This window comes from Mycteria americana, chromosome 4 (genome assembly GCF_035582795.1).
Source record: "Mycteria americana isolate JAX WOST 10 ecotype Jacksonville Zoo and Gardens chromosome 4, USCA_MyAme_1.0, whole genome shotgun sequence".
In the NCBI taxonomy this organism is placed as follows: domain Eukaryota; kingdom Metazoa; phylum Chordata; class Aves; order Ciconiiformes; family Ciconiidae; genus Mycteria; species Mycteria americana.
The window spans coordinates 51,955,325-51,979,956 of record NC_134368.1 but is presented as its reverse complement, the minus strand read 5'-3'; the positions used below and the strand labels follow the sequence as shown (position 1 = coordinate 51,979,956).

The 24,632-nt window shown below is 46.8% G+C and overlaps 3 protein-coding genes across 7 annotated transcripts; 2 read left to right on the top strand and 1 right to left on the bottom strand.

The window, feature by feature from the left end:
• Positions 1 to 935: 935 nt before the first annotated feature.
• On the bottom strand, positions 936 to 21,348 carry LOC142409267 (E3 ISG15--protein ligase HERC5-like). 5 transcript variants are annotated; one of them, XM_075500560.1, is made up of 23 exons: positions 21,223 to 21,348; positions 20,062 to 20,194; positions 19,318 to 19,394; positions 18,533 to 18,754; positions 17,673 to 17,764; positions 16,944 to 17,074; positions 16,012 to 16,160; positions 15,618 to 15,694; positions 15,213 to 15,307; positions 13,916 to 13,975; positions 13,104 to 13,206; positions 12,755 to 12,938; positions 12,251 to 12,429; positions 10,990 to 11,085; positions 9,680 to 9,784; positions 9,483 to 9,605; positions 6,080 to 6,220; positions 5,808 to 5,974; positions 4,665 to 4,731; positions 4,384 to 4,463; positions 3,152 to 3,335; positions 2,667 to 2,766; positions 936 to 2,030 (listed from the first exon to the last, which is right to left on the bottom strand). In XM_075500560.1, the coding sequence occupies exons 1-23, from the start codon at positions 21,305 to 21,307 to the stop codon at positions 1,816 to 1,818; spliced, it is 2,865 nt and encodes a 954-aa protein (XP_075356675.1). In that variant the 5' UTR covers positions 21,308 to 21,348; the 3' UTR covers positions 936 to 1,815. The 5 variants fall into 5 exon arrangements, with proteins under 5 accessions (XP_075356675.1, XP_075356676.1, XP_075356677.1 ...); XM_075500561.1 differs by having other exon boundaries at positions 21,232 to 21,323; XM_075500562.1 differs by lacking the exon at positions 13,916 to 13,975.
• PYURF (PIGY upstream open reading frame) lies at positions 6,335 to 6,870 on the top strand. Its single transcript, XM_075500566.1, has 2 exons — positions 6,335 to 6,576; positions 6,729 to 6,870. Exons 1-2 carry the CDS (start codon positions 6,374 to 6,376, stop codon positions 6,868 to 6,870), a joined length of 345 nt encoding a protein of 114 aa, XP_075356681.1. The 5' UTR covers positions 6,335 to 6,373.
• On the top strand, positions 6,904 to 12,946 carry PIGY (phosphatidylinositol glycan anchor biosynthesis class Y). The gene has a single exon (XM_075500567.1). It carries the CDS (start codon positions 6,904 to 6,906, stop codon positions 7,132 to 7,134), a length of 231 nt encoding a protein of 76 aa, XP_075356682.1. The 3' UTR covers positions 7,135 to 12,946.
• Positions 21,349 to 24,632: the final 3,284 nt, after the last annotated feature.

Below are 24,632 nucleotides of genomic sequence, written 5' to 3'. Positions count from 1 at the left end.
GCTCAATGAGGACAACAGCCTGGGCTTCTGCCAGTTCCCTCTTTCCACAAAAACTCACCTGCAGCAGGGTGGTGCCTTTCCCAGGGGATGCAAGCATCCCTGTGGTGTCCTGTCTGCCCCAGGCGGGCGAGGGGGCCGGGGGCTAGCTCTGCACAGGCCATGTGTCCCCTCGCTCCCCTTGGCTGGCAGCTGGCGTCCTCCGAGCCGCTAATTCCCGTCTTCCTGTCGCCACTGCCGTGCCACCTGCTTTCCTGTACCGCCCTGGTGCTTGAAGCGAGTGCTTGAAGTTTTTCTTTACTAATTACTATACTGTAACGTAAAAGGAAGCTTTCTTTTTCTTAATATGTAACAATGTCCTTTTTACTGAGCTGGAAATTCATAAATAATGCCTATGTCTTTCCTAGGAAACATTATCTTTCCTAAAGAAAAAAAAACCATAAGCCTAACAGTCACTTCTAAAAAAGGTTTATATAATTCACTGGCATTTCAAAAAGGTGGCCTCCCTGGTCCAAGGGGGTGTGCATGTGATACCCAACACAAAGTCAAGACAGAACAGGAGGTAAAAATTGCCATCTTCTTCTCACTCTCAATTTTTACATTCATCTAAAGCATATTCTGCACCAAACATGAAAGACCTTGACTTGTTCAGCCAATACACGCAATGCATCTATTTGAAATACACTTACATCAGCCTTTGACTCCTCTTGTGAATGGCTTCCCCATATCAACGAGGACAGAAAACACAAATACACTGTCACGTGTAGGCAGCCGCATAGCAAAGGAAGAACACAACTACAGGTGTGCAAATTTAATCAATGATAATTTAATTCAACACAGTAAAAGTCTTCTTTACATATGTATGTCCACTGACACATTTAACACACCGAAGGAAAGAGGACTGCTGAAAAATCATGATTGTTCTCTCTCTCTCTCTTTCTCTCTATATTTTTACACAAAGCAAAATATACAGAAAAATACACATCCTGCCTTTACATCCTGCCTGACATTGTCAATATCCTTCCAGTGCTACACACTGTTTCGACAATGAGCTTCCAGCAGTCCTGCAAGCCTCATGTCCACAGGGTTCTGTAGACAGAGCTGTTCTGCAAGCCTAACATTTTGTTTGATTCAATTGCCAAACATCTCCTTAGAAGATATAAAGAAACATGACAAATATCACTGTTATGACACTAAGTAAGTCCATTAATGCTTTACAAATACAGCTTTTGACAAAGTCTAGGAATGACCAAATCCTCATCCTAAGAACTTCTCTCAGGTAAGTCCAAGGCCATTTCCAGGTGAGCACAGACTGTTCCTTCAATTCACAGTTTGCAGGAACATGTCCCCTTAGTGTTAGTTGCTCTCCAAGAGAATCCTTAACTAATAAAGATTAAAACTTTACCCTAGCTTCCTCTTGTAACAATGACTGCTTAGCATATACTGGCTGTATGTTTGGTAATGCACAAATCACAGAATCCCTGCTGCTGAAAGCTCACCAACTAAACAAGACCAGCACAGTGCAAACAGGATGACACATATGTAAATATACTTGGTTATCAGCTTGCTTCTTAGAAGCATGTTAAATAGGATTCTTCTTTCCTAACTTTATAATCTAACAATCAGGTATCTGGTCTAAGCTCATTTTTTATAATCAATATAAAATCTCAGTGAATACACACACTCAAGTGTTTATAAAGTACAGTAAAAAAAAGGCAGGGTAGAAACCAGTAAATTGGAGTTATTAAGAGAAAAATATGACAAGTGAAACAAAGAATTGTTTTCTTATTTTTGCTTTAAAGTGCTCCTGATCAAGAGTTAGGGCAAGCCAAAATTTTCATTATGCTCTATGGCAAAGAGCAACTTTTTCTTGAGTATTTTTTTACTGCTGTATCTGGGGAGGAACAAAATGTGCTCACAGGTATTGGCAAAAGGATAGAGCTCATCTGGATTTTTGTCTTGAGGATCCGCAATAGAAAATTTAAAATGTTCTAGTCCATAGCCAGGGATTCGATCAGATCCTGACACAAAAGCTGAAGGAAGGGGGAAAAGAAAAACACAAACAAGTTAGCAAATTAAAAAAAAACAACAAGATAATGTTATCAGAGGATGAAAATCACGAGGGAAAATTAGTGTAAAAATATGGGTATTTCAATAAGCTAATTATTTTGCTTTGTTAAATTTGTACCTGAATATAATAAAATCTCTTGCTGATTCATAATTGTAAGCGCTCTTTTACTTTTACTTATACAGACTTTGTGGATGAGAAAGGCCAGGCGAGGTTTGACCTTCTACATTTAAAAAGGATGAGCTAGCTTCTGCGATCCTTTGAGAAAGCTCAACTGCTTACATCAGCATAGTCTGCTCACACAAGTTGAGGCCTCTGACCAACAACTGATAACCTCAAAAGTAAAGGATAAAGTAATTGCAAGGTTCAAGGCAGTCAGATGCACTCGGGCAAGCCTCAAGGGATGTGAGAAGGGTCAGAACTGTGTCTGTGCAATTCTTTGTGTCACTTCTTTCTGGCTTTCACTAGAAAATGGGGGAGGGGGGGAAACATGTCGAAAAGCAGTTTGGAACTATAGTATTTTTCATGTGCAAGCATCTAAAATGTGTGTTGTGGGGGAGAGAAAAGTGCTATGAAAAGTTTAAAATGCCTGATATATTACCAAGAAACATTTTCTTTTTTTCTTCTGGGAGTTTGTGAAACACAGTCCAAAAATACCCGATGGTTCGATCTGACTTTTTATACTGTCTGTACATCACATTCTGTCAAAGAGATAACAATAAACCAGGCCAGTTAATCCTCACTATTTCCATTTTTATTTAAAGCAACAACAGTTCATCTGATAAATTTTATAATCCTGTTCATAGATACTCAAATGCTCTTAACCTCTGGAATCTGCTTGTTCATTTGTTTTTCAAAGATTCATATGACAACCCTTGAGCTACGACTTGATTTTTAGTCCCCTTTATTCTTGTACCTGATGTAGATTAGAAACAGACTCAAAACAAAGACACAAATCAAGAAAAGAGAAAGTCCCTTGAGCTTCTGTTTTTCTGTTCATGACCTATGCACTCAACAAAAGAACAGGTCAGAAAGAGTTTATGCTCAGCAGATACAGGAGAGGTATACTGTGCTTGTATCCAGTACCTTTTCCAGCAGATGCCAGTCAAATTTTGTGTGTCCCTGGAGAACCATCTGGAGCTCTACAGGGAGAAACATCTTCCACTTTGTAGCTGGGCAGCCTCTTAAAAACCCTTGCATAAAGTCCTCAAATGGCTCCCGTATCGATTCATTGAACACATAATTCAAATACAAGTCAACAAATTCCTTCCTGCAAAGATATTTTGAATCAAACAAGAAATGCAATAGGTGCTTTTTTAAAAGGAGAATTATAGAGAACTTTATTCCTTATTCCTTTATTCCATATGACCTGCTCTACTGTAAAGACTCGGTCTTTACTGAGAGCAGTCATCACTGGCAATTATTTATTCACTGAATAAGCTGGGAGGATCATCACAAATAAAAGAGGACGCTGGCCAACCTGGATTCATTTTGATAATACTCCTTGTACTTCATGTGAACTCTCCAATGAAATCCTATCAGACACTTCATTATTAAGATGGAACCTAGCAGACCTAAATGGTGTAAATTCAGCAAAATTCCCACTGAATGCCCAAGAACTACCCTGAAATCAAAATAAATATTTGCACAGCTGCTAATCAGTACAGATTCACTCTTCTCTATTTGTGATGGGGATTCATTTACTGACGTTGTACTTGTACAATCAACTCAATGTAAACGCTATACTTTAAGCTTCCTAAACAGCCCTTTCATGCATCCCTATGGGTCCCCAGATCATCTGCATAACTCAGGCCACAGAACTTCTCTCTGTCCCCTGTGCTGAGGTTAATATTAACACAATACCTTATTGATAGATTGCTCTTCCTCTGTTATATACAAGATACATTCCATATACGTAACTAAGCAGGAAACATTTTGCTTGTAAAAAAAACTTAATAAAGGTGTACCTATAGCTGGATTTCCCAGACAAGTTGTCTGCATTTCCCTCAAAATATTGTTCAGGGGTATTCTATACATTTGTTAGGATTTTCCCTGATGAGGCCAGGCATCTCTGTATATGCAGATGCCAGCATGTCCAAGGATCCCCTTCTTATCCACTGCTTGCACAAACTGTTGATGTCTGGCACATATGCAGCACATACAGCAAGAACAGAAAGCATACAACCTACTGGACCAAGACCAACGGCACAATGCTGATGTTCAATATTTTCTAAGAGTATATAGGGATGGGTATAGAGATGGTATTTCATACACTCATAACAAGACAACACGATAGGAAAAAGAAAAAGAAAACCGACCTGTTATCCTTAGTGACACGAATGTTGGCACCATTTTTTTTCAGTTCAACAGGAACCATGGAACCTCCTTCTTCCATTATCTACACAAATAAATGAAAACATTGGATGCTATATCTATATATGAGAGATATATGTGTGCTACATCTATCTTTCTTCCTTTCTGTAGAGCCTGACATAGCACTCTTACTAGTTTCAGTTTACAGACAAGTTGTGTCGTTTGCAGTGGGACATTGTCTTGCCTGACGTGCATGGCACGTCTGAATGGCACAATAATGTCTTACCGTGAAGTCCAAGTCCAGGCTCTCAAGGTTATGATCATATTCTTCATCCAAAATTCCCTGAAGACTCCTTTCGAAAAACAAAGGGGAAAAAAGAGAGAAGAAACATGACCATTCAATGCACTTTCAAATTCTGCTGAAAACCATCCTTCGACAAGCAGTATTTAAATGCATGTACATACAGCACACCTATACTCACACAGAAGCTTCATATATAGCCCTAAACTGATCTGTACGCTTACATCCCGCTGCTGCCATGAGCAGAGAGCAAATGCCTTCACTGCGAAGGATTCCAGGCAAGTCTATCCCCACGCCCTGTGGGGATAACTTTACACAAAAGTTCTGTGGCAAGTGGGCTTGGACCACAGCCTTGTTCTTGCAAATATATCATCTAGTGAGGAATTAAGTGTGGACCAGTGGGATGATCTGGTAGAACTGTTTTGGGATGCAGCACCTCTCAAAGTACTGCAGGCAACCTGACATTTCAGTCCACCTCAGCAGTCACTGGCTCATGGGAAGGGGTTCTCATCTTCTCGGCTGTTTATAGCACTTGCGTGGAAAGCTGGGCTTAGGGCAGCAGCAGCACCTCTCCCAGCTATATCTGCCCGAAATCTCCTTTCCCAGCGCGTGGAAACCCCGCATGCGGGTTCTCAGATTTGGCACAACCGCAGCATATGGTAATACTGTGCTTATGCGTAACATCATGGTGGAAACCAATGATTGGTAAATCAGAAAAAAAAAAAAAATTAGTAGTTGGGCGCTTAGTTCTTCCAAGTCCGAACTACAGCTCAAAGTGGTTTTGTGTGAGTATAGGTGTGCTGTATGTACATGCATTTAAATACTGCTTGTGAAGTATATATTCACAGTGTGGACTTCAGCTCACGTGGAGCAGAAATCTGCCCCCTTCTAAGCCACGGGGCTTGGCCTGTTATTTTGGCGATGCCGGCCTCTGCTCGAGAGCAACATCTGTGCCCTGCACAAGGAGCACCTTGCAAACCTGCGGCTTTAGCAGCTCCGCAACGGCAAACGCAGCTGCCGCGGGCACCCCCAACGCGGCGCGGCAGATCTCCCCGCGCATCGGCAGGCTGGGCGGCCCGCCTCGGCCGTAGCTTCCCAGCAAAAGCCCGGGCCGTGCCTGGCCCGTACCGGCCTGCGGCTGGCCACAGCTCCTCCAGGTCCTTCAGGGCGGGCGCGACGCCCAGCAGCTTTTTGTAGAGAGCCGTGGGGAAGGGGAAGGGCGCCAGGAGCCGGTTGTACAGCGCCATTCCGCACAGCGTCCCGATCCGGAAGAAGGTGTGCTCGCCACTCGAGGCCTGGTTAAGAACAAGCACGTAAAAAAGGCCGTGACCGCCTTTTCCCGGGAGCAGGCTCCCCACCTCCCCGGGCGGCGGGGCTGCCGCGGCGGCCCGGCCCCTTACCTGGCTGGGGAACCACGCGAGGTCGGAGGCGACGCGGCGGAAGACGCCGGTGCTGGGCTGGCAGAGGGTCCTGGCGGCGACGCTGAAGAGCTCCTGGGACAGCCCGCCTTCATCCACTCCCGCCTCGCCCACGAACTCCACCTGCGAGCCCCGAGACACCCGTAGCGCCGGGGAGACCGGCACCGGCACCCGCCGGGGGAAGGCGGGGACCGGGACCACCGCGCGCGCGCCGCGGCGCAGCCCGGGGCGGGTTGGCGGGCGCACCGGAAGCGGCGGCCGGGCGGGGGAGCGGCTATGCTGCGCGGCGGCGGGCGCGGCGCGGCGGCGGTGCTGCGGAGGGCGGCAGCGGGCGGCCGCGCAGCGAGCGGCGGCGGGCAGGGCCAGGACCCGGGCCAGGGGCAGGCCTCGGGCTCAGGCTCGGGCTCAGCGCGGCCGCAGCCGCTGGAGCCGTCGCTGCTGCGCTTCCTGGTGTGCCCGCTCTCCAAGCGGCCGCTGAGGTGAGGGGCGGGGGCCGGCGGGGGGAGAGCAGCCCTGGCAGCCCGCCCTTGGCCTGCTGCCGCCCCGAGTCGAGCGAGCGGGGCTGTCAAAGGGCAAACCCAGCTTATTCACTCCTTTTCTTTTGTTTTTTTCCCCCGACTCGCCTGGCCAGGTACGAAGAAGCTACCAACGAGCTCATTAACGAGGAGCTGGGCATTGCATACCCCATCATCGACGGCATCCCGAACATGATCCCAGAGGCTGCCAGGACGACTCGGAAGAAGCCCCCAGCTGAGGGCTTGAAGCAGCCCTGAGGACCCACCAGCCACAGCGGTAACCTGGGGCCGATGGCCGGAGGAGGCATGCTCCCCTCCCTGCCCACACTGACTGTGCTTGTTCCCCTCCTGTCCCTAGCAGGCTTGTTTTACTCAGCCAGCGTAGACGAAACCTTCCCACAGGGCTGCACCAGCACAAACAGCTTATGTTTCTACAGTCTCCTCCTTCCTGTTACAATACCGGTATATGTATTCTTCCACCTGTGGACCTGGATGGGGATTAAGCTTTTTAGGCACAACTAGTGCGATGCATTTGCTAACCCCTGGGCTTCTCTAAGCAACGCAGTTTATTTAATCTTATCAGGTATTGCAGTTGATTTGAGAGAGTTCCCTTCTGGCACTAGTGACTGTTACCATTTTTCTAGTGGTATCTGGAACAGTATGAAGTCCTCTGCAGCAGCCTATTATTTAATTACTGCTAGGGCAGATAAAGAGGAGAAATAACAAGAAACACTAATTCCTTGTAATGTATCCCTTCAAGAGTGTTGTGCGTTTGTAGTGGCACTAATGAAAATCTAGGTGGTGATCATTCTTATGAGGAAGAACTGTACCCTGACTGAAATAACTGATCTTAAATAATAAGCAATGACAACATGCAGTGATATGAATCTCTCTTTGAATTACGAGCTTTGGTTTTGTTTTGAACTGATGTGTGTATTGAAATATATTTGTCTCACTGTCAGAAGAACTTAAAATAAATTAGGCTGATGTTTAATAGCAAAACTTGTGTTAAATGAAGAAATTTACTTGGATGATACCCATGTCTGTACATCCAGTAGCTGCTTGCTTGCTTGTTTTGTTTTTGTTTGGTTGGTTTTGGGTTTTTTTTTTATAAAGATGGGGAAGTGACAGCACTGCATAAAAGATGGACTTGTGCATTTGGGGGGTTTGTTAGAGTGGCCTACAACACATTCCAGTGTCTGCTTAGGAGATGTATATCCCTGTACTATTTGTTAAATGTGTCTGAGTGCCCAAGTTTGATAGCCAGGCTGGGTCATCTTCGTTCAAGAGGCATCTCCTGACAGGTTAGAGGCAAAATAACTCCAACTGAGCCCAGGATTTGGTAGCCAAGTTGGCAGCTACAAATGGTGTTTAAGTATGTAGACTATCTTTCCCCTTAGCACTATCCTCCTCAGTAGAGAGGGAACAGAAGATGGTTCTGCTAAATACTTCAACCTTCCCTGTTTTCATTTACAGCAACACTAGAGAATGGAGTGACAGACCACTATGAGGGTGTCACATGCAAAGTTCTTGGTACTGTCTGACAAAATGTCTTAACAGGACACAGCTATGAAGGGGACAGGTTAATGCTATGATAATCTATCACAAGGGTTTCTTTTTTATGTTTTGTTACAGTGGTTTATATCTGCAACACAGACACATGAATGTCCTTTACCTGCTGAAAAATTCAGAAATGCAGCACCAAGTTGTAAATACTGCAGACCTCAGTGTCTCTTGGTGGGATACTAATAATGCAGTCAAATTGATCAGGCTGCTGCTGGGCAAATTACGGTGTGATGCACAGTATGAAAGGCAGCGTCCGCAAGAGGTGTATTCAAAGGCTGACTAGCTAAGTGCAGCTGTTTGTCGGGGCTCCTTGTACAATCATCTAGAGAGACTCTAGATCTAGAGGACAGTACAGAGCACAAGCCTTATTGCCTCCATAAATAAATGCCTCTTTCAGTTGATGTAGTGAGGAAGGGGGAAGGAAAGGTAGCTCTAGGAGCCATTGCGAATCTTCTCCTAAGTGTACAGGAAGGAAAAGCTTTGACAGCTCTGGTTGGTGAGAAGGCTCACTTGGAAAGAACCAGAACTAGGTAATAGGGTGCTGAGGCTGATAGTTCCTGCTGCACAGGCGTGGTGCCAGAATCTGATGGCCCTCGTGCTAGTGACTGATACTGGCACATGGTCCCTGAGCTGAGCTCTGCTCCGGCCAGGTGCCCTGTTCCCATGTCAGCCATCTAATGGCTTTTGCAGGACAGGGCTAGCATTGCAATACCTGAAGAAAATACGGCTGCCAGAACCGTACTGGGTTTGTGTGGAAACCACAGACTAAAGCCACGCAGAGACAGCAGCATTATAATCAGCTTTTCATCTCTCTTGCTGGCACTATCCTTCCTTTACCTTCAGGCAGCACCTCCATGAGACAAATGGCTTTCATGGCTATGTCATTTGCTGGCCTCTTAATGATGGCTCCCCAGCCACCAGGCTTTTCACATACAGCAAACTAGCTTAGAGTCTTTAAAGTCAGTCTAGCAGTAATAATAATGGACTTTGCCAGCTACCAGTTTCCTGACCAATCCTATTACATTACCCCAAAGCAACCTCACAGTAAATAGCACTGCCACTTGCATTTAACTTATGCCAACAGAGCTTGATGGCTACCTGGATTAAGAATGTATGATACTGCCCTCCAGATTTACTCTACATCCCTTGTGAAACATGTTTTATAATAATTTGATGAGTAGTTGTTTTGTTGTATGCTCAGTGAATACTGAAACCCTTCTACCAATACTTCAGTAACACTGAAAACCAAAGAACACTGCAGCAATGTATTCAGAGCTAACAAATAATACAGTTTGGTACCTTACCTGTAAGATCTTCCTGAATTGCTCATTTGGTGCATTGTTTAAATGGGTCCATATGTCTTGCAGAAGGCACTCTCTTTTGACTGGAAAAACCCAGTTTTCCTGGCCCATCAGTGTTAAGTAGCCCTGAAGATTGAAGTAACAGTGTGTTACCAGTGTGTTTATCTCTTCTAAATTGTAAAAAAATTGGCCACACTTACATCACTAAAGGGGCTGGACAGAGTTTCGCATTCTTTATAATGAACACAGATCTTGTCTTGCATGTCAAAGATGCATGGATATTTGGTCAGCTTCCCCAGGGCCATCTGAAATGACACGGAAGAAAGAAAAAGATGTGTTGATTTTTCTCTTGCAAAATCAGAGTTTGGGGGTACATGTGCAGACTGAACTGCCAGTCTGTACTCTGACAAATTCCTGTATCTCTGAAACATGCCCTTGTTGTGTACATGAACACTACACCAACAGGGGCATGCTTTCTAAAAGGAGCTTCTAAATACTTCTGTGAGTGGAAAACCCTGACAGAGAGGCATCTAAACTGTCTGTGCAGGCAGACACTTGTGTTACAGTGCCCAAGACTAAAACAGACATATAGTGATTTTAATAGCATCTTCCATAATTCAGCTAAACCAAAACACATAGTAAAAATGTCCTGGATACCCAGGTTATGGTACATTGTTGTTAAAAACTGTTGGGTTTATTATGTGTAATACCAAAAGTAGACATTGATATACAAAATAATCTAATTCAAAGTGTTACACCTCCAGTGTGACAAGGCAGCAACTTCAGGTAATGTCCTATTTGGCTTTTGATTCTATACTGTTTCTCAAACTTCCTCCTCCGCTCTGGTTAATTGGTACAAAATTGGTACATTAGCAAACAAAAGCTTATGAAAGAATTAGGCAGTTGCCCTGCAAATTCCAGCCAAGTTGCCAGAAAACTGCATTTTTTGCCTAAGGAAGCCCTACTATCCACGTTTCCATTTCATGCTCCTTCCTGTGACACCGATTGCATTTGGTAGCTAATTTTCACTCCTTCCTGTCATCAAGAAATGAACCATTTCACAGATTATTTTTCATTAGTACGGCTTTGTTTTTAGATGTAAGTAAATTGAAATGCTCAATAGGGTTTCTACATAAAAGTTTAAAGAGACCTCACATTATTTCTGTTAATTAAACATAATAAGATCCAGAGTAACAAGAAGTATAGCAACCATCCCTCATGGTGCTATTTCACACTGATCACCAGTTCAAAGCAAATAGAGCTGCTTAAGATGCTGGAGGACAGCTCCAACTCTTAGAACCAGGGGTCATCTCAGGAAAGGCACTATTGTAGCTGCTAAAATACTGGGATGGTAAATGGCTTGCATAATTTAGAACAGCTGGAGGACTAGGGAAAATGCACTGGTTTTGAGATGTATTGGGCTAGAGTCTAGAGTTGACTTTCATATATATTGACTCATTTAAATAGAAAAAAAAAGTGGTTTGCACTGGTGGTAAGATTTTATACTTACTTCTATATTACACCACAAACACACTGTGGTAATCACTTTCACTTGAGGCACATAGAAGTTGTTTTCTTGTACTCTGAAACCAGTTCTGGAGTTCACCTGCATTGATACACGCAATAGGGAAAAGGGTGTCAGCAGATCTAGTGAGCTATGTGTCTGTGTGGCAGGACAGGACTAAGGAGTAATGGGCCTCTGCAGAAAGAGCTCTGAGACCCTGCATGGAAATGGAAGGATGGAAGTGCTACGAGTAGCACAGCACTCAACAGTGAGAAGTCTCAGAAAGCCATGTATAACCTAGCAGGAAAGCAATTTTCATTTACAATGAAGACCCCTTAACAGGACTCCATCAGGAAAGGTATGTTTCACTTTGAGCGTCTTTCATGTTGCAGAACAGTCTGAAGTTCCCTATTCATGTTCCTACTTGTTGCCTGGCAAAGATACAAATTTGGGGGGGGACAGTGAACATGTAAAGCTCCAAATGATGTAACCACTTAGGGAGGAGTAGGCCTGCTGCACTTTTCAGTTTATTTATCTGGATAAATACAGATTCAAGAGTCTAAACTTCGAGACCCAACTCTGCATTCTCAGCCAAAAGGATATTAAATTCTGAACAAAATTTAACAACTCTCTCTGATTCATACTAATTGCATGCTTGAGCTCTTGACTTTCCTAAACTTTGGGCATCTCAGCAGGAGAAAGGATGGTTGTCAAGAATACAGTTATTGCCCCCTTTCTTCCCCTCGTTCATATGCAGCTAAAGATGCTCTAATTCTATTGTGCCTGAAGATTTCTCAGGTAGCAGGCTCTTAAAGCATCATGCAGTGTTACTGTAGCAGCCATGATGTGCCAAGCAGGTGGGTTGTCTTTTAAATGCTGTGAGCAGTTACTGGGATGAGGGATCTCACTAGCAGAAAGGGGAACGGGCATGCTATGTAACAGACAGCACATCCATAGCTGTGTACGCATCAATGCATGCACTCCTCACACCACTGACAGCATCCCTCCCCCTGCCCCCTGTCAGGGGCTGTAACATGCGTCAGCTCTTCATTTCCGTAGAGGGTCAGCCAGGCACAAGTCAAGAGCAGGATTCCTTCAAAGCTATGCTGGTGTAGAGCCAAAGAGATTCCTGAAGCAATGTCAAATGACAAGGCCCCATGTTCCTTTGTAAGAAGGAAACGCAGAGAATTATCAAGTAAAAAGGGTTAAAATACTCTTAACTCATACTGATACGTCCTATCTAATCGGGATCGCAACACTTTCTCACCTGGTAAAGAATCTGCAGTATTTGCAGAGTGTCTGTTTCTTGTGGGTGCAGGTAGTAGGGGTTTCTTTTCAAACTTGTGACTTCCATTAAAAATTGAGACAGTGTTTTCTGGGAAACTCTCTGATATAGAAAGACCAGCTCCTTGAAAAAAGATGTTTCTAGATTTGACCACAGGCATTCTGTAAAGAAAGCAGCTAGTGAAGTATCCATCACAGGTAACATGCAAATAACTGTAATTTCTGGATGAAGCTGCATCTTCTCTTTAGCAAATGAACTGAACCAAAAAAATGCTTAATGTTGCACTACAAAAATTAGTAAACCTCAGACTGAGAATTTTTTTTTTCTTGTGTCTTGCTGTGTAGTCTCCATGTTTCTACTTCTACCAAAAGCATTACTTCCAGGCTGAACTCTGGAACAAATTACATTGGTGATACTAACTCTTGCTCTGCAGCCAAAAATGACCAAGCATTTAAATCATTCCGTTCTATCATCATAAAACCCTACCAAGAGTTTGCAGGTCCTTTGGCTGGAGCTTCGTGATGGCTTGTGCTAACAGCCTGAGAGAATGGAAAGAGCTGTCATCTTCTCCCTGCAGAAGGAAAGGCAAGATCAAGTAGACTCTGAAATTTTCAGGTGAGATGGGAGAGGAAGACAATGACGGCAGTAACTTCTCAATCTCCTTTTGCACCTTCAGAGGGGGAAAAAAAAAAAAAGAGAGACAAGGGTTAAAAATGCAATTATGTTTTGCCAAAATAATCTATAAATTAGGTTGGCACAGAATTCCCAAGTTTCATGTACAAATCCACAGGTCCTCAGTATCTGTGTAGTGACAATCCTTATATTGAATCCTTACCTCCTGGAAGACTTTTGGCTTCTTGCTGATCTTCTTATAAAAACATTGCACTTCTGACATGTCTACACCCGAGACTTCTTTGGAAGTTTTGAAATGTTTGTCTCTATCACAAAGGAAAAAAAAAAAAACACAAAATGATGTAAGAAGCTGGTTTTTTGTTACTGACTGAATAGTGAAGCATCCTAACATCAGAAAATACTTGGAAAGTTCAGCTCCAGCTCCAGCAGGTATAATTTCACCTGTTCTAAGAAGATATTCTCACTGTGGTGTGACCTGATTAATATTCTGTCCTTCCTGTCTTGTGTAGCTGTGCACTGTTAATGGTAGGCTTCCTGTATTTCACCCTAAAACAACTTGCACTTCAGTGCTGGGAGGAACTATTATGGATCCTTTGGGAGCTGTAATATCATCTGAAGGGCTTATCATAGAATCATTTAGGTTGGAAAAGACCTTTAAGATCATTGAGTCCAACAGTTAACCTAGCACTGCCAAGTCCACCACTAAACTATGTCCCTAAGCACCACATCTACACGTCTTTTAAATACCTTCAGGGATGGTGACTCAACCCTTATCATCATCTGTCAAATGTCACTATGGGATAATCTGCTAGCATGTGAGCTTCTATAGCAAATTTCAATAGGACTGGGGGGGTAAAAGACTTAATTTTAGCATGGGCTTTAAAAAATACAGACTTGTTTCTTGCAAATTCAGATACGACTAATCTTCTTTGCATAGGTGGCCTGAAATAACACTTCCTGGTCAGTTTACACGCAGCCAATATATTCTGTTACATCTAAGTCAGCACACGCTACCTTTTCTCCAGGAAGCTTCCATTGATGCAAGCCTCAGATGAAAAGATCAGTCTGATATTCCTGGTAGTAAAAAAGAAACCAAAGTCAATCCTTTCAACGCGAGTAACAACGTCAGGTTTTTAATTGTGAAAGAACGAAAAACGTGTGTACGAGTATGTCTGCACCTGACCACATAAAACTTTTCTTAGCACCATTTTATTGACAGCGTTGCAGACGACATTGTATTTGAGGAGTTAGTGATCTTCGGCAAGCCACCTCTGCTCTCCAGGGCCTTGTAAGGGAACCTGCTCAAGCGCCCCACGCCAGCCTGCGTTGCATGCTGGTGGGTGTTATGATGGAGATATCTTCTCCTGGCAGGTTGGGACGTTATCTGGTTTTGTTTTGTTTGTTGTGCAAAATAAAAGGCACTGCGGCACAGGAGGGAGAAGGAGCCCCTCCACGGACAGGATCTTTGCAGCACGCTGAGGGAAAATCCATCAGGGTGTCCACTTGCTGCTGCACAAAAGCTGGGTTCCCAGCATCTGAAGGGACGTTAGACTTACTAACTACCTGTATTCCTGGTTCTGTTCTTATTAAAGCAGCTATTTTATCAAGCGATTTGCTGTCAGGCCCTTCCTACTGAGATCTGGAAAGAATCCTCTCTCTCTCACCCTCTCAACAACCACCTTCCATATGATCAAAACCATACTAAAAGTGGTCAGGGAAACATTTAGGTCCAAATTAGCCAAGATTTTTAAATGCTCAAAATCAGCAGCTGGAGTCAGACTTGCGCAAAGAAAATAACCTCCCATGTAAGATCTGAAAAAAGACTGCATAATCATAATTCTCGGCCATAAGTGTAAGGCTTCCCACAGTAGTACACACTTACTGCTTTTGAAAATGGGTAACTAAAGAAGGGATCACTAATTTTTAAATGCTGACACACACAAATAATTCCAGTTTGGATACGCTGGGTTACGATTTTTGCACAAGGCCTCAGTCTGCAGACCGAATCTTTCACTGATTTAACTTGTCAGCTCTTCATCAACTTAACAACCATTCTGTGCAAGAAGAGGACAGCCTTCTGTAGCCAGGCAGTACGTCTGCTCTGTTCCTGCAAAAGGGTTATCGAAGGGCTGCTGCTTATCAACATCTCTTTTTGCTGTGCAAAAACTAAGTAAGAAGTGCTGGTACAAGATTCTGTCTGGGCTAAATTCTTGAACATCAGTTCCTACAATGGTGTCCAAATAATAATAATTTTTAGAGAAAATAATGTATCAGGGGGAAAAAAAAAAAGACCAGCAGGTTTCTGACTTACTTTTTTATACTCTCCCAGTGTTGCGAACTGGAATTAGAAATCCATGCATCCACATCTTTATCCTTCAGAGTGGCAATTCCATCCAAATAGGAATTCTGTGTGAAATGCATGAAAATATTGACAAGATTACAGGTCTAGCAGATGGGATTCTTTGTTTCAAGCCAATCATTAGAAGATTTCAGCCCAAGTATGAACAAATTAATGGTCATCCAGCATGATCCAGATGCATTAACCACAGGACAGATACCTATTTGCAATACAAGTTAGTTTCTGGGTAAGCATGGAAAGAACTGCAAGAGACATATATGAGCTTGGAGCGCTAAAAGCAGGATGGAAAACCCAAATGTTTCCAGCAGTAATGTGAACAATGGTAAAATTAGAAGCCATGATCAAATATGCATATACCTTGTTCTTCTTGGAAAGGACAATACTTCGGTTTCCTCCTGCGATAATTTCAATCACCTTTTGTGACATGTTGTTTCCTGTGAAAGAACAAAAAGATTTTCAAAGGAACATTTGAAGAGACAGTCATTATCTTCAGAGAGTTCAGTGCACAGATGTGGAACAGTAAAAAAACCCTTCAGATAGTAGCTGTCTGTCTAAAGGTTGATTCTATGTGGCCATTACCCATGATGATAAATCAAGCAGCAAACGGAATTATCCATTGTAGAATTTGTTGGGATGACCAAGCAAGCACGAGACATTATGTTAGCCTCTCAGTGTAAACATGAAATCAAGAAAGCAAACATCTCCCTGGAAGAAATGAATACAGATTGTACACATCTGCAATGGTCATTACCACGACAGGATTTTCCAGCATTCACTGGTGAATCGATGGGAAGTGGTATTAACTGATTAGGCTTTCTCTCATCTCCCAGCTGTCCTTCTTCTCCAGAACCAAAGGAATAGACTTTGTCCAAGGAGGGGACATAGACCAGGGTGTGCTGTCTGTTCAGACAAAGAAAAATGGTCATAATAAGCTAATACCACTGGGCTAGTCAGAATAAAATTTACAGATACGTTATCAGAGTGGATAGCTCAGGCTTGTCTTTAAAAGTCCTGACAGTTCAGCTATAGAATCCCTTTAACCAAAGTCTTAGGACCCTTCCTTGCATAAACATTCAGCAATAAAGAAACATATGGACTCAAATTTCCTGTACTATCCTCTAACGTTTGTGATTCACCCTGGTTCCACATACAAAAATAAAGTGTTATGCTTTGTCAGCTTTGCCTTTCCATTTTTAAAAGCGCAACTTCTATGCTGCTGAGCCTGATACAAAGCCCAGGAAAGTCAACAGGAGACTTTTTCTGGCCCAGTTCCAGAAAGACAGAATAAAATTGGATAATTATCACCGCTCTTCGGTTCTTTCTAAAGACCCACAAGTTTGTCAAAGTGGACAAGAATTCAGTGACTTTCCCGATGCAGGCTTTTGACAGTCTTTTGCCCTTTGGAACCCAGCACACCCTTCATTTCTTAAAAGAGGTAAAACCCAAGGGCTTCTGGTGGTTTTTGCAGCCCTCTCCCTCTGCTCGGCACGGGCTGAGGGGTTTTGCTTTCACTGGGGCTGTGGCAGGAGGGTGGCTTACACTTGAAGAGTGGACAATATTCTGACAGTGCTGACCTACTGGGATACAGGGATTTGAACATCTTGGTGACTCCCCTCTCTACTGTTCTTCAGTGATTCCTCTAAGACCTTGACCTTAGAAGGCATGTTATTGGTACTTTCCCACCTGCCGCAGGCAACCTGCGAAACTCTCGCTCCCCACAGCTCGGCCACCAGACGAGGCATGAGTTCATTGCGGGTGGAGTTGTGACCAAGCTGGCCAGCGCCTCCTGCTCCAAAGGTGCACACCAACCCCTCCTTGAAGATGAAGAAACGAACAACAGGATCGCTGCATTATTAACGGCATTCAAATGGTCACCACTGAGAGCGAGAGCCAGCAAGACACAATGCGTTATATGGGACTTGATTCAAAACATCCCTGATTCAAACACAGGTAGAGTTCATTCACATCAAGCCTCATCTTCAAGCCTCATCAAGCCTCAAGCCACTGTCTAACGTCCAAATCGTTTAACTCCTGAGAAAAGCAATTTAACTCTTGAGAATAACTCCCTGTTGCTTAAGAATTTTACTTGTATGAGTAAACCCTAGCACATTTTCTGAAGTCCCCAACATGCTATAAAAAAGAAAATATTTTCAAAAAGTACTGACAGTTGAACTGCACCTCTTTGCCCCAGGATTCCCATTCACCATCTTTCTGCAAAAGTCTGCAAGCAGGTGATGGGAATCTGAGAAAAGGCCAGTTTTCCCAATAGCTTAGTTAGCATCCCTAGGGGATAGTCTTCAGACTCAGATGGAAGCAAGCGTTGCCATCCCCGTTTCTCCACGCTGACTTTTAGCAGTGTATCTTCTCTCGCCGGGTGAGGTCTCAGATGCTGACTTTCCATTTCAGACTCACCTTGGAGAGAACTGCTGTATGATCTGCCCCACATGAGATAAATACAGTCTTCCAGTGCTCTAACGCTCCAACATATGATGGGCAGTCCCTGTCTGGAAAGAAGGTAGCACTGCTAAAGTGAAAGAGTACTGGGGGGTCTCACACAAAGAAAGATTTAGAAAATAGGGGGGTTTAGCGCATTTCAGTCCTCTCTTACAGCAATTCATGTATTTATAACTTGGGTTTGAGTTGTTTTCTACCATCCCCTTATAACATACTCTTTCTCATAATGTTCTGTCTTTTCCACAGTATTTTCTTTTTACGTACATTCAACCTGAAACAAACCACAGCGCTTTCACATCTGCTTGCCAAAAGGTACTTGGCTTCAAAATATCTGACTCTCAAGGGCGTGGACTCATTCAGATCCCACTGACTTCAGGTTCTGTCTGGCTAGGGCAACTCTGCTCTAGCCTCCTAGGTTTGAAGACAATGGGTGATTTTAATTCTCCTCTCACCTTGTGTTTACAGAGAATTAAAGAAGGCAAAGAGAAATAAAATTAATTTCCTTCATGGAAAACTGCCTGGAGAGAGAATGGGATTGGAAAGAGACCTCTGAGACATATGGTTTTAAGAGCCCACGCTATCCAGCTGGCTACATAAAACGATTGGACATTCTCTGTAGAAATACAACCCCTAAATCCCTTGTCCCTGCATGCCTTTCCTGGTCAGGAAACAAATAACTTATCCAGATACACTTTCTTCAAAAGACTTTACTGTCCACTGCTGCTCCAAAGGGGCTTGGCAGTCCTGAGGAGCCACTCCTGTGTCTGCAGTAAGCATACTGACCAGGAAAACACCTTCCTACTGCTGTCCTTCCTTACCTTCTGTGTCTCCGAGTCCCAGCTGTCCAAAATCGTTCTTTCCCCAGGAGTACACAGCTCCAGAGAGTGACACGGCAGCAGTGTGAGCTCCTCCAGCAGCAATTTGAGCAAGTGAGATGCCCTTCAGTCTTTCCACCAGCTGTGGTTGGGGGATGAGCGTGGTTTGGCTCCCCACTCCAAGCTGTCCGTGGGCGTTCTGGCCCCAGGTGAAGAGCTCACCTCCTTCACACACAAAACAAAACAGCTCAGCCTCACTGCTTCCCTGGAGTTTTTGCATTTTGGGAGTGGGAGTGAAAATCAGTGCTGTTTTCAGGGATCTGGCTGCAAGGTGAGACCATCAGCAGCAACCAAATCTCCCTGTTTGCTTCTGACCCCTTTGGGGCAGTCCCATGCTGCCCGGGTGACTCAGCACAGCAAGAATAAAGGCAGGGTGTTTCCACCTCTACAGCCATACTTGGAAGAAGTTCCCAACCAGAGAGGTTCTCCAAGTTAAGAACAATCAGGTCTGGTGAGTGCAGAGTGGGGCGGCCACGTCTGCTCTCCACAACACACCTTTGCGGAGGGGTAGTGCTCAGGAACTGGAGAGAGACGGAGCTGCAGGTCCCTGGGCGCTGGGGGGAAAGGGCAGCGCTGATAGCCAGCGCACTTTGTGTCCCCCACCCATCGCTCAGTCATCTCTGATGGTGTCACCAACTACTGGAAGGAGTTCAAACACTCCCTTCCAAGAGCAAGCCTGCCATAATGTGACTCCCGTTTGGATGAGAAGTGTGCTTGAAAGAGGCTACCTCTGGACAGTGCCATGGCGTGCTGGTCCCCACATGCTATTTGAACAATATCTTGGTTTCCTAGTTCTTTCACCAGCCTACAAAAATAAGGGGAAAAAAAAACCAAATCAAAATAGATAGATGCTGTGCCATGAGACAAAGTAAAGGAAGAAGATCCTCTGCTCACCAAGTCCTAGCATGTTTAGCGGGAATTATGTGGAAAAATATAGGTCACCTGTAAGTTATTCACCCTGCTCTTATGCTAGCCTACTGCAGCTGCGCTAACTGATTTGATTGTGATTTGCACCATGGGAAGCTGGAAAAGAATCAGGCTCAGCCTTGGGCAAGTTAACAGAAAATCCCGCAGCAAACTGCTGTGCCACTTTTAGATGATGGTTAACCTCTCAGCTTAATCAGAAGGTGGCAAGGTTCAGATGTGCTTGGGTCTTTCACCCACAGCTTTCCCAAGCCACATGTGGTTTGCAAGTCATCTGCATCACTCTGGTATATGCTACCAATCCTTACTAAGTTTGAGAGAAAGCTGTCTCACGTGCATCTCAAGCAGCTCAGATCTTGGTGTTATCCTCAAAATCAGTGCACTCTTTGCTGGGTAACAAAAGAAGATAAAGTTTTGGGTACTAGGAATGAATGTGTTCCAGTTTCCTCTCTACAACAGGAACACGCCTCAGTCTCTTGGATGTTACCTTTAGGAAAAGTGGGCCACTTTCTCTGACCGTTACCATCCACCCCGTGAAAGCTTCTTACCTTGTCTTAGAACAGCGAGCTGAAGCTGTAGCCCACTGTTCAGAAAGCTTCCCATTAGGGGAGAGAACGAGCGTATGTGTTGCATCATGGTTTGAACACTGCACCTTCACATTCCTCTGCGACTGCGTGAGTTCTGCAGAACAAATATGGACAGGCACGACGGTCACGCTAAGGCAGCGGGCATCTTAACCATCTTGGCCCCCTCCCCAAGATCTCTGTGTGCTACTGCTTTCACCAAGAGCTTCTGCTCTTCAGGAAGAAGTGAGACAAGTGTGTATGACTTATTTTCTCAGGCCCCTTGGGGTTTCAGTGTCCTACCCACTGCTTGGTTTCATGCCAGACAATTCTCCTGGCTACCACGAAAAGGCATCTCTCCATCTCTTAGGCTGCTATGCCACCAGCTCCCAAGACGATCAGCAAAACGTCAGCAGAAGCACATTCTGTTACTTTTGCACAGCTGTGGAGAGTGTCCTGGGGAGATAAAGCACCTCCTGAGGTATCTGACCGCCCCAGATTAGTCACAGCCTTGGGGATGGGATGCCTTGAAGTCAGATGTTTTACAAGGCACTGGAGAAGCAATGATGGAAAATTCACGCGTTGCCTCTTTCCAGCAGAAGGAAGTCCCTTCTCGCCGGCAGCTGATGGGCTGCAGGTGCGTTCCTGGCCCTCAGGCCCCAGAGCCACCCAGTTTCTCGCGCGCGGCCCCACTGCAGCCCAAGCATCTGACAGCCAGGATGCCCCAGCGTGAAAGGCAGCCATCAGCAGGGCCTTCCCTGACAGACCGCACACCTCCGGAGGCTCACTGTCCGCCCCTCTCCGCCTCCCCAGCCTAATCACAACACGTAGCCGGAGAGGAGAGGAAAAGCCCCGTCTGCCCCCCGGCACGGCCGGCCTCCTCCCAGCCTCCCCCGATTGCTGCCCGCTGTCCAAGCACCGCACGCCGCGGCCCGCTCTCCCCGAGAGGCAGCACCGCAGATCGCGGCAACTTCACGGGTTTCACCTCCACGGACCCGTCCCCGCCCACGCACGGACGCGTCCCGGAGGGTCTCACCGCCGAGCGCGACGCGCACGGCTCCGGCAGCGGGTCCGCGCTCGGCCGGGAGGCCCCCACCCGCGGCAGGGCCGCCCGCCGCCCTCCCCGCCGCTCCCGCCGCTCGGTACCTTCCGCACCCCGCGGCCGCTGCGCGGGGCCGCGCCTCTGGCCCCGCTGCTGCCGCCGCCGCCGCTGCCGCCGTCCCGCCGCCATCCCCGCTCGCCGGCCGCCCGACAGCTCGGCACGCCGGGGCAGCGCCGGGGCAGCGCCGGGAACGCCCCGCCCCGGCGGGGAAACGGGAACCGAAACTCGGCGGGTGCGGCGGCGGCAGCGGGAGGGGGAGGAGCGGGATCCCCGGGACCTGGGAGTCCGGAGCCGGCAAACCCCGAGCCCTGCGCTGAAGACGCGTGAGCTGCTGGGCTCCGGTGGGCTCCGGTGGGCTCCGGCTCCCCGCGGCAGGCGGCTGCTGCTCGGGGCGGGAGGAGAGGGGAAACCGGAAAGCGGGTGGAAGGGTGCCGGGGTTTTCCGTGTGGAAAAGGCACCCGTTTGACTTCATCATTCGCCTCGGAGAGTGACCCGCCTGCGTCCATCCTTTCTAGGTTTCCGTAAGCCCAGAGACCGACTCCGCTCTTCCCCGTCTCCTGCTGCGCCCTGTATCCTGAGCAAGAGCCCGCACAAATTCGGAGCGGCTACTTGGCTGCGTGAAGCCAAGCAGCGAGTGAAATGCCCGGCTTAGAAATACATAAACATCTAAAATCCGTCTGCTGCCATTCTCACATAGTCCCTCCTATCGTCTGCTAAATCTCCCCTGCCTTCAAAGACCCTGGAAGCTTCCCCCCCAGGAAAGGCCACCCAGCCTGCCCCACCTCCCACACGTCCTCACCGGAGTGATGCATGCAGGACCATCGTGACGGTGAAATAAGGGATACCCATGTGAATGGGGAAATGGATCAAAACACATAAGAGCATTTTCGTTGTATTCCTCATAGCTTCCACTGATGAATTAGATTCAGTCTGCTTAAGAAAATTTTATGCTGCTGTGCTGGTTTTGGCTGGGATAGAGTTGATTTTCTCCATAGTAGCTAGTATGGGGCTGTGTTTTGGATTTGTGCTGGAAACAGTGTTGATAACACAGGGATGTTTTAGCTATTGCTGAGCAGTGCTTCCACAGAGTCAAGGCCTCTTCTGCTCCTCACCCCACCCCACCAGCGAGGAGGCTGGGGGTGCACAAGAAGCTGGGAGGGGACACGGCTGGGACAGCTGACCCCCACTGACCAAAGGGATATCCCATACCATATGGTGTCATGCTCAGCATACAGAGCTGGGGGAAGGAGGAGGAAGGGGGGATGTTCAGAGTGATGGCGTTTGTCTTCCCAAGTACCCGTTACAGGTGACAGAGCCCTGCTTTCCTGGAGATGGCTGAACACCTGCCTGCCCATGGGAAGGAGTGAATTAATTCCTTGTTTTGCTTTGCTTGCGTGCGCAGCTTTTGCTTTGCCTATTAAACTGTCTTTATCTCAACCCACGAGTTTTGTCACTTCTACCCTTCCGATGCTCTCCCCCATCCCACAGAGAGGGGAGAAAGCGAGCGGCTGCATGGGGCTTAGTTGCTGGCTGGGGTTAAACCATGACAGCTGCTGAATACTAAACACAGATTTTTGGTGGGGCACTCTAGGGGGGGGCAAAAGTCCCAAGAAGCACAACATGAATCTACAGATTTATACTGCCGTTCACTGAAATGCAGTGGAAAATCTGTTACTGAGACACCAGAAGCATTTAATGCAATATATTTGAATGGAGCAGCCTGTGGCGCACAAAAAGGCACACAGAGGCCCCCGGGGTGAAGAAAAAAGGATGTGGAGGAGCCGTGGAAGCAAAGCAAGGTGAACCGGGTGCACACAGTAATTGACTTCTCCCCAGGGGAGAGCAACCCAGCCTGTCTTTCCCAGCCACTTCCCTATACACACTATGGGGACCTTATCTCCTTCCGCAGTACATAGGAGGGTCTTGAGATCAAGAAATACCGAGCTAGGGCTGTGAGGCCAAAGCACGAGCGGTGAAGGGACACTAGAGGTCCTTCTGCACCAAAGTATGAACTAACGCCTCCTCCTTGGGAGGAAAAACTCTGCTCCAAGCAGAGGCAAGGCACTCGCCTCCTGTTTGGCACAGAAATGAAGAGATTCGAGGGGAGGAAAGGATGTCCTTCTTCCTTTCAGAGCTACATTTTCCTTCTGCCAAGTGGACTGCTGACAGTGACTTCATGTCAGAAAGGCTTGCTCTGGTAAGCTACTGCAGGTTCCCTAAACACCCTGCAGTTCTCTGCCCAAGAAGTATCATGGCCTGTGATAGCCTGACCAAAAGGAACCTGGGGGCCCATGAGGGAGATGCCTGGCAACTGGCAGGAGACAGAGGAAAGAGGTGAACTGGGCAAAATGGTTTTCATAGCTAGAAGTGGGTTTGACAGGTGTGTCCGACCGTACTTTGGCCATTTCACCCCTTTTCATCACTTCTGTAGTGACTTACCCATACCAAAAAAAAAAAAAACCCAAACCAAAACCCCCATGCATCAAACACCTCGAGTTTGGCCATAGTGCTTGCTTATGAGGGCAGCCCTTCTCCCAGGAGAACAGCACGGAGCACTTCCAGGGTGAGGGGAATGGAGAAATGCAAGGAAATCTATGCAGATGCCATGATGTCCCAGGAGGAATGGCCCATGGTGGGGCCCCTGGGAGCCAAGGAAGAGAGCGGCAGAAGCCCATTCCCACAGTGTTGGCAGCTGAACGGGCGCGAGTGGGTCAATCCCTTCAGAGCAGACTGGGAGCATAGGGAAATCGCAGCCCCTCTCAGCCAGCCTGTCTGACTCACAGCCCCCAGCCGCTCTATGCAGGAAGGGATATGGTGACCCGGGGGCCACCAGCAGGGCTCAGCCGCTGGCAAACCATACCGGGCAGTGCCGCATCCCCCGGTTTCACAGCGAGGGACACTGACTACCTCCGTCCTTCTCCACTCCGGAGTGCCAAAGCAGCGCCCGCCACGCAGGCCCCGGCAGCACCAGGGCTGAGCATCACCTCGGCCTGGACTGCCCCACACGGATGAAGTCCCCACAGGCGCAGCCAGGCCCGAGGGGAGGGAACGAGGGCAAGGGCAGAAAGCAGCACTCTGTGCCGCCCCACCGCCCTCCGCCCGAGCACCACGATGCTTTGGGTGCCGCACTTTTGGGGCACTGTCCCACAGGCTCAAGCAGCATCGCTCAGTGCTGCCCAAGAGTGTTCCCAGTTTCTGCTGGTGGCAACAGCCCCCCGCCCTCAGCCCCTCGGGGACCCCTGGGGCAGAGGCCACAAGCCAAGGCGAAAGAAGGCAGCGGGCAACAACTTTGTCCCAGGTATGTACAAAAGAAGCCAGACAGCTCTCCTTTTCTCTCTCGTCCCCACTCCCGCTGGACACCGACCCGGCTCTCGGGCTCACCGGGGCCTCTGCAGCCCCTCGCAGCTGACGGCTGTGAGCTGAGCACGGGCGGGTGGCCAGGAGAGAGGGGACC

Excerpts from the sequence above, each read along its gene's own strand:
- PYURF (XM_075500566.1), top strand. The coding sequence starts at position 6,374 with ATGCTGCGCGGCGGCGGGCGCGGCGCGGCGGCGGTGCTGCGGAGGGCG. Across the intron at positions 6,577-6,728 it reads CTCTCCAAGCGGCCGCTGAG|GTACGAAGAAGCTACCAACG; the intron begins GTGAGGGGCGGG and ends TCGCCTGGCCAG.
- PIGY (XM_075500567.1), top strand. The coding sequence starts at position 6,904 with ATGGCCGGAGGAGGCATGCTCCCCTCCCTGCCCACACTGACTGTGCTT.
- LOC142409267 (XM_075500560.1), bottom strand. The coding sequence starts at position 21,307 with ATGGCGGCGGGACGGCGGCAGCGGCGGCGGCGGCAGCAGCGGGGCCAG. Across the intron at positions 13,207-13,915 it reads GGAAGCTTCCTGGAGAAAAG|AGACAAACATTTCAAAACTT; the intron begins GTAGCGTGTGCT and ends CCTTTGTGATAG. Across the intron at positions 4,464-4,664 it reads GCCTGGACTTGGACTTCACG|ATAATGGAAGAAGGAGGTTC; the intron begins GTAAGACATTAT and ends TTATTTGTGTAG.